We start from the raw sequence: 8,877 nt of genomic DNA, 5'->3' as shown, positions 1-8,877 counted from the left end.
AGAATAATAGGGAGGAATAAGCAGAGGAGGTAAGCAGGGTCTAGCTCAGGTAGGGTTTTTGGTAAGACCTCAATAAAGAGTTTTGTGTTTTATTCTGGTTTTAGGAGGAAGTCTTTAAAGAATAGATATCAGGGAGTATTTATTATCTGATTTACCTTTTACAAAAATTACTTTGCTTGTTGGGTGAAGAAGGAACTGAAAAGGGTTGAGAGTGGGAGTTGTGAGACTATTGCTGGTGGAAATGGAGTCCTTGTGGTGTCGTGACAAAAGCGTTTTTGGGGAGCCACATGAGGGGATGAGGTCTGGTGGTAAGATTTATTTGGGTGGAAATAGAAGGCTGCCCCCAGGTTCCCAGTGCCTCATCTCTTCCTGTCATGGAAGAAGTCCAGCCAGAAGTTCTGTGCCATGCCTTAGCAATAACAGGATTTTTGTAATGTTTTTCAACTCTATTTAGGAATCCCTTTAGTTTTTTTTATTCTCAAGTTCAAAATATGTTGTATGTTCCAATGAGTAGTTTTATTTTTAAAAATAATTTTTATTGATTTCAAAGAGGAAGGGGGAGAGAGGGGGAGAGAGAGAAAGAAGGAGAGAGAGAGAGAGAAACATTAATGATGAGAATCATTGATCAGCTGCCTCCTGCACGTCCCCCACTAGGGACCAAGCCTGAAACCTGGGCATAAGCCCTGACCAGGAAATAAGCCCTCCTGGTTCATAGGTTGATGCTCAACCACTGAGCCACACTAGCCAGGCTTATTGTTTTACAATAGGAACTGTGAGTACTCCATTCAAGATGGTTTGGGGGTGTAATGGATCTTGTGCATTTTCATGTGAATTTTATAATTGGTTTGTCAGTTTCAGCCATTAGGGAAAAAAAGATAGCTAGAGGTTTTATTGGGATTGTGTTGAAATCTGTAGATCAAGTTTGGGAGTACTGCCATATTAACAGTATTAAGTCTCCCAATCAGCGAACACAGTATTTTCCTATCTTTTTTTTTTCTTTCAACAATGTGTGATAGTTTTCAGTGTACAAGTCTTACATTTCTTTGCTTAATTTTTTCCTCTGTTTTCTACTTGATGCTCTTGCAAATGGAATTGTTTTTTACATTTCATTCTCAGATTGTTGGATTAAAAAACAATTGATTATTGGTCTTATATGGTTCTACCTTGCTGAACCTGTTTATTACCTTTTAATGCATCTATGCTCTTTTTAAAAATTTAATTCTTTTTATAGCTTCTTGCGTCTCTGCATGTTAGGCCATTTAGTATCAGTTTTTTCTAATTCATTTTAAGGCCATCCATTTCTGCTAATTACTGATTTAGCCACAAACATCTTAAAGCATTGTAATTGTGGTTCATTTCTAATTAAGCATTTTCTTTCCAAACCAATAATATTTTACCATTTCCAAGTGTTTACCGATTATATTTTTATTGTTAATACTAGTTTAATTACATGGAGATTAGAGTCTGTGTCTGGTATGATTTTTCTTTTGAAGTTTCTGACTTACTTATTTTTTTAGATTTGTAAGTTAACACTGCTCCACAAGCAGCAGAGTAGGAGTGTTTTTGGAATAAAATCCCTAATAAACCAGTTGGGACCAAAGCATCCTCTGTTTTGTTTTGTTTATTTTTTACATAGTAGCTAGAATACCTTTCTTGCATGTTAAGATTAAACCTTTCTCTGACTGCCTAGGTAGTGAGTTTTGTGCTATTTTATCATATTCAGAAATGTTTTTAAATGTCTTTGCAGCCACAAATAAGAAGAGTAATTCACCCAAGCCAGCTCGGTCCAGTATAGCAGGTAGTCTATCACTTCGAAGAGCAGTAGACCCTGGGGAAAATAGCTATTCAAGGGGAGACTGTCAACCTCTGTCTGAAGGTAAATTTGAAGAGTTCAAAATGTAATTTTCATGGGTAGAAAACTGTTATTCAGAATTGATCTTACATATAGCTTTAGACTCTACTATAATGCTGAAACGTGATTCAAAACTTCCTTGATCTCACAACAGATTAATTAGAGCCATCAGTAAAAAAAAAATGCAGCCATTAGGTTGCATATTCTGGGTGCCTTAATTTTAAACAGTTGGCATCAAAAAGATTATGATATATTTTAAAATTATTTTTGCATTTTCCTATAGTTTAAAAATGTATGATAAGATCTGAAGTGGAAATCTGAGAGAGAACATTTTGTTTTCCTTTTATCTGAATATCCCCTTCCTTTTCTGTAGTTTCCCCAGGAAGCTCTCAGTCTGGGAGCAGGCACAGTTCTCCCCGAGCCTTGACACATGGCAGTTTCGGTGATATTCTGCCGAAATCTGAAGACCTGCAGAGTCAGGCTTTGGATTCAAATGCTATTGTGGTTGCAGTTATCAATGGCTTACCTGCTGTTGAGAAAAGGAGGAAGATGGTCACCTTGGGGTAAATTAAGTTTTTTGTTTATGAAATGAGATAATAGCTTCATAACGAACAAAATAAATTTCTAGTATGTTAATTTTTTAGCAGAGAGAAAGTTCATTTGTTGTATTAAAGTGCAACTTTTAAAGTATCAGAAACCTGCCCTGACCAGTGTTGCTCAGTTGCTGCCCCCATACCAAAGGGGCTCTGGTTCAATCCTTAGCCCCAGTTGGGATGCATGCTGGAGGCAACCAACCCATGTGACTTTCTCATATCAATGTTTCTCTCTCTCTGTCTCATTCTCTTTTCCTCTCCCTCCTTCTTTCCTACTCTCTCAAAATAAAAAAAATATATATCCTTGGGTGAGGATTTAAATAAATCTAAAACCTTACTTTTTTTTTCTTAATGGGATGATATAGTACCAGAAATTTAGTTTATGTTGGAGCTCATTTTCACTGAAGTTAGGATAATAATGGTGTGAAACCTTATATGACCTCTGCCTTCTGATATGTTTTTGTGTGTCAGCCATTTTTTTTGCCATCTGTGCCACACTTTTCAAAGACATCTTTGCTGGGCTATATTGTATCTCATAGACCTTTTACACATACTTTGTGTGGAACAAAGCACTTCTGGCAATTTTATTTTTTTATTTTTTATTTTTTTAAATGTTTTATTGATTTTCTACAGAGAGGAAGGGAGAGGGATAGAGAGCTAGAAACATCAATGAGAAACACCGATCAGCCGCCTCCTGCACGCCCCGCACTGGGGATATGCCTGCAACCAAGGTACATGCCCTTGACCGTAATCGAACCTGGGACCCTTGAGTCCTCAGGCCGACGCTCTATCCACTGAGCCAAACCGGTTCTGGCTGGCAATTTTATTTTAACACTGTTTTTTATTTCACCTTTCCTCTCCTCTTATAAAAGTGTTGTCAAAATGCATAGTTGGAATTTCCCAAAATGATATATGTAATAGCGCTTTTATCTATCTCCTAGGAAACATAAGCTCAAACCCCAGCCATGTCAATTAAACTTCCATCCCCTCAAAAGATAGAGTGATTGTCTATGAATGTGCCAGATGAGCTTTACTTAATATCCATCTGCTGATCTATTTTATGGATATTAAGTACATTTATAATTTTAAAAAAATGGAATGGTCCTACTTTGGAGACTTTGAATTAAATTTAGAGAAAGATTTACCTCTTGGTACTAACTTCATACAGTTTTAAGATCTGGACAATTACCAAAACTAAAAGGATAGCTGGTAGTTTAATTTTCTGTTTTGGCTCAAGTTGAAGCAATGGAAAGGTGTTGTAATCATTGGTGACTAACTTGTCCTCTCCATTAGTTAGCCTGATTTTATGCATGTTCCTTTCACGTTGAAGCTACAACTAGCTTTTACATTTTGTGATGGAGATATTTATGTCTGCCTTTAGCCATAAACATTAAATGTATATAAACATAGACTTTTTTCTAGACTCTAAAATTCTTTATAAGTAACTGCAGCTCTTAACTATAACCCTCATTTTACAGTTAATTATATCATCAGCTTGGGTCTTCTTTTCATTTCCTGATTTAAGTAGTGTAAGCAAAAATTTTAAATGATACTGGTTCAGAAAAGTAAGCAAAAGAAAGACTATTAAGTGAAAATTTTCCCATTTTTGTCTTCCATCTGCTTAGTTTTCCCATCCCCTGCCCACGTACAATCCTGCTGTTAATTTCTTATATATGACTAGAGGCCTGGTGCACGTATTCGTGCACGGGTGGGGTCCAGCTGGCCTGCCCCGATTGGAGCCGTTCTGGCCAGGCTGACTGGGGGGAGCAGCCGTGAGTGTTTGGCAGTCCGGCCCCGCCCCTTGGTTTAACTCCTGGTCAAGGGGATAATTTGCCTATTAGCCTTTTATTATATAGGATGTATGTGTCTTCTCAGTTTTTATGCATATTTAAGCAACTGTGAGTATATAGCTTTTTTAATACAAAAGATGCACTTGTTTTCTTAATAATATATCTAAAAAGTTTTTCCATATTGCTGAGAAAATATTATTTTGGACTTCTGTTTTTTAATTGAAATTTTTCTTGTAGATTCACATGCAGTTGTTTTTTAATTAGCATTTTTGTTGTAGATTCCATGCAGTTAAAAAAAATAATACATAGAATCCTGTATTCCTTAACCAGTTTCTCCTAATGATAACATTTTGTAAAACTAATACAATATCACAGCCATGATGTTGACACCGATGTAGTCCATTTTATAACCTTTGTAGTGAGTCCTCTAGTGAATTTTTAAAAATAAACTTGAGCCCGGCCGATGTGGTTGAGTTTCGACCTATGAAGCAGGAGGTCATCGTTCGATTCCCGGTCAGGGCACATGCCCGGATTGCAGGCTCGACCCCCAGTGTGGGGCATGCAGGAGGCAGCCGATCAATGATATTCTCTCATCATTGATGTTTCTATCTCTCCCTCTCCCTTCCTCTCTGAAATAAACAAACTTGAAATTTACTATTAGACATCAGTGGCATATATCCTCAGTTTCAGGAGAAGAAAATATACAATTATTAGTGAGTAGTTATAGAAAAATATCAAGTTGTTTTCTTCTTCTTTGAGGGCTAATGTTAAAGGAGGTCGTCTGGAAGGAATGCAAATGACTGACTTGGAAAATAATTCTGAAACTGGGGAATTACAGGCTATACTGCCTGAAGGAGCTTCAGCTGCCCCTGAGGAAGGTAAGGAATGACAAGTCATAATTAGGCAGGAGGTGGTGGTGGTGGTGGTGGTGTGGATTGGTTGGTTTAACCCTTTGTATGCCATAAGCATGTATAGACGCAATTAAATTCAAAATATCGTGGCATGTGGGGATGGTCTCCGTTTTGGACGTGTGGCAGTTAACTGGTTAATTAAAAAGTTATTGAGGCGCCCTAGCCGGTTTGGCTCAGTGGATAGAGCGGTTTGGCTCAGTGGATAGAGTGTCGGTCTGTAGACTGAAGGGTCCCAGGTTCGATTCCGTTCAAGGGCACATGCCTGAGTTGCGGGCTTGATCCCCAGTGTGGGGGGGGTGGGGGGGGGGAGGCATGCAAGAGGCAGCCGATCAATGATTCCCTCTCATCGATGTTTCTATCTATCTCTCCCTCTCTCTCTGAAATCAATAAAAGTATATTTTTTTAAAAAAAAGCTATTGAGGCAATATCTGATGTCCTTATCTAAACACAACATCTGTTGTGCCACTGAATTTTATTTACTAGGTCATTAAGCAAAGGGGAAGGCAAAATGGATACTTGATTACATTAAAGGACATGTCTTACTAGACATTTACAGGAGGGGAAAATTTATAAGATAGTTTATCTGCTTATTCAGTTAATATATTAAGCCACCTACATGCCAGTCATTGAGTTTTTGTTAGATAATGCAAAGATGAAATTAAATATATTCAGTCTTATGGGGGAGACATATGCAAAACAGTAATTAGAATATTAAGTGTTAATCCTTCATCTTTTTTTAATTAAATCTTTATTGTTCAGATTATTATAGTTGTTCCTCCTTTTTTCCCCCATAGCTCCTCTCCACCTGGTTCCCACCCGACCCGCTGCCCTTAACCCCCCCCCCCCCACTCTCCTCATCCATAGGTGTACGATTTTTGTCCAGTCTCTTCCAACACCCTCCACACCCATTTCCCCCAAGAATTGTCATTCCACTCCCTTTCTATGCCCCTGATTCTCTTATATTCACCAGATTATTCTGTTCATCAAATTATTTATTACCTTGATTTTTAGATTCACTTATTGATAGATAAGTATTTTTTGTTAATAATTTTTATCTTTACCTTTTTCTTCTTCTTCTTCTTCTTCTTCTTCTTCTTCTTCTTCTTCTTCTTCTTCTTCTTCTTCTTCTTCTTCTTCTTCTTCTTAAAGAATACTTTTCAGCATTTCATATAATACTGGTTTGGTGGTGATGAACTCCTTTAGCTTTTTCTTATCGGTGAAGCTCTTTATCTGACCTTCAATTCTGAATGCTAGCTTTGCTGGATAAAGTAATCTTGGTTGTAGGTTCTTGGTATTCATCACTTTGAATATTTCTTGCCACTCCCTTCTGGCCTGCATAGTTTCTGTTGAGAAATCAGCTGACAGTCGTATGGGTACTCCCTTGTAGGTAACTGTTTTTCTCTTGCTGCTTTTAAGATTCTCTCTTTGTCTTTTGCTCTTGGCATTTTAATTATGATGTGTCTTGGTGTGGTCCTCTTTGGATTCCTTTTGTTTGGGGTTCTCTGCGCTTCCTGGACTTGTAAGTCTATTTCTTTCACCAGGTAGGGGAAGTTTTCTGTCATTATTTCTTCAAATAGGTTTTCAATATCTTGCCCTCTCTCTTCTTCTGGCACCCCTATAATTCGGATGTTGGTTCACTTGAAGTTGTGCCAGAGGCTCCTTACACTATCTTCATATTTTTGGATTCTTTTTTCTTTTTGCTTTTCCGGTTGGGTGTTTTTTACTTCTTCGTATTTCAAATCTTTGACTTGATTCTTGGGATCCTCTAGTCTGCTATTGGATCTCTGTATAATATTCTTCATTTCAGTCAGTGTATGCTTAATTTCTAGTTGGTCCTTTTTCATATCCTTGAGGGTCTCACTAGATTTATTGAGGGTCTCACTAAATTTATCGGCGGTTTCTAGAAAATTCTTGAAAAACCTCATAAGTTTGGTTTTGAACTCTATATCCAGTAGTTTGCTTTCCTCCATTTCTGTCATTTGTGACCTGTTTCTTTGTCTCTGCATTTTGGCTGCTTCCTTGTGTTGATAGGGTGGCTTTCTATGCTAGGTGTCCTATAGGGGTCAGTGGCTCAGCCTCCCCAATCACCTGAGGTGGACACTCTTGGTGCACCCCTTTGTAGGCTGTGTGCACAGTCTTGTAGTTAAGCCTTGATTGTAGTTGGTATCACTGGGAGGAATTGACCTCCAGGCCAATTGGCTGTGAGAATCAGCTGTGTCTATGGTGGGAGAACTTCTGTGCTGGAGACACCCTTATGGGGCAAGACTTGCTTCAGTGGGGCTTTGGTGCTCAGAGTCTGCCCCCTGAGTGTGTCCCTTATGGATCTAAGGAGTTCTAATCTGGATGGTTCCACTCTGACCACTGGGTACACTGACTCTTGGATCTCTAAGGAGGTGCTAATTTAGCCTCTTCCTGAGGCTACCCAGCAGGAGCTACAGAGAGATCTGTAGATTCCTCTTCCACGTTTGGGGTTTGGGGTTTGGAGGTGCCCAGATGAGGCCCATCTGTGAAGCAATGCAAGCTGCTGTGGGGCCTTGGGCCTTCTTTTGGATGTTCTGGGACTCTCTGACCCAGCTGCAGTTTGTTAGGTAATTTTAGATTGTAAAGGGCCAGGTCATTCATATGCAAAAGCCTCTGCACACAGCTTGGGTGGGGCGGAGTCTCAGGGAATCAACAGGGCGGAGCAAACAGCTATGGCTGATCCTCAGTCCTGCCCTAAGAGGCCCGGGGTCTCAGTGTCCCGCGGTAATTCCTGCAAGCACCTCTGGAAGAAAGCCGCCCTCAAGTTCCGCCCGCTGCTAGACAGTCCAGTTTCTCCCTGTATGAGTCCTGGGTCCCCGGAGACTCACCTGGAACTGGAGTTCAGAGCGGGAGCATGTCAATCCCTCCCAATTGAAAAAGACAACTGTGTCCTCAGTTGCCAGCCCTTTCCGCGTGCGCCTCCGTACCTCTGCACTTTACTTCTACACCTCCTCTGAGTCTCAGAGTGCTTTTCTCTTTCCTTCTAGTTGTAGAATTTCCACTCAGCCAGCCTTCCTGTGGTTCTGGATGATGTCTGTTTTGTCTTTTAGTTGTATTTTTGAAGTGATTGTGCGAGGCAGCACTTTCAGCTGTTTACCTATGCCGCCATCTTGGTTTCCCCCCAATCCTTCATCTTTTAAAGTGAGTCTTTATTAATGTTTGTACTGCTTTGCTCTTGTAGAAGTATCTTATACTTTAACCATTTTTTTTAAAAAAAACCTGCAAGTTCATTTTCAATTACATTTCTAGTATTCTACATGTTCTTTCAGGTTCCTCATTCTTTATCTAAAAGTATAGAAGACATTTTGTAATTTGGAAGGTGTTTGAAACATGGCTTATGTGTATTGCCCTTGCTGTGTTCTTTTTATGTTAGCAGAACCACGAGTCAACTTCATTAATATTTGACATTGAAAATTTTTAAAATCTCAGTAAAACTGCCACCTTCCACCTCTGCACTTATTTGAATTTCAATGATTGATGAGTTGTAGCTCAAAGCATGCATACAGGTGCCAGCACACTGGCTACCCTGTGAGAGGGCAAGTGGGTGGTGGCATTTTCAAGTTTTCCAGTGAAAGAACATTCAACATTTTGGTCTTCCCTCTTAGTTGGTATTCCTGTGGTGTGAGCAGCATTATTTCAGTAGAAGAGATTAAATGGAAAGGATTTTAAAAGTGAAGTGTTGATTGTTAAAACATTAAGAAAGAAATATT

The 8,877-nt window shown here is 39.2% G+C and overlaps 1 protein-coding gene across 10 annotated transcripts in view; it reads left to right on the top strand.

Annotated features, from left to right (window-relative positions):
* TRIM37 (tripartite motif containing 37) overlaps positions 1-8,877 on the top strand; it is an 88,122-nt gene that overhangs the window by 56,058 nt on the left and 23,187 nt on the right. For 8 of the 10 annotated variants that reach the window (XM_014461694.2, XM_023759615.1, XM_023759613.1 and 5 more), the window contains 3 exons: positions 1,748-1,876; positions 2,226-2,415; positions 4,995-5,113. In XM_014461694.2, coding sequence (XP_014317180.1) covers positions 1,748-1,876; positions 2,226-2,415; positions 4,995-5,113 — 438 coding nt within the window. The remainder of the gene's footprint in view (positions 1-1,747; positions 1,877-2,225; positions 2,416-4,994; positions 5,114-8,877) is intronic. The other 2 variants (XR_002830925.1, XR_002830926.1) reach the window with 2 other exon arrangements.

Source organism: Myotis lucifugus, unplaced genomic scaffold (assembly GCF_000147115.1).
Source record: "Myotis lucifugus unplaced genomic scaffold, Myoluc2.0 scaffold_158, whole genome shotgun sequence".
In the NCBI taxonomy this organism is placed as follows: Eukaryota; Metazoa; Chordata; class Mammalia; order Chiroptera; family Vespertilionidae; genus Myotis; species Myotis lucifugus.
Note: the sequence above shows the minus strand (reverse complement) of the source record. Positions and strands in the feature narration are given on the sequence as shown.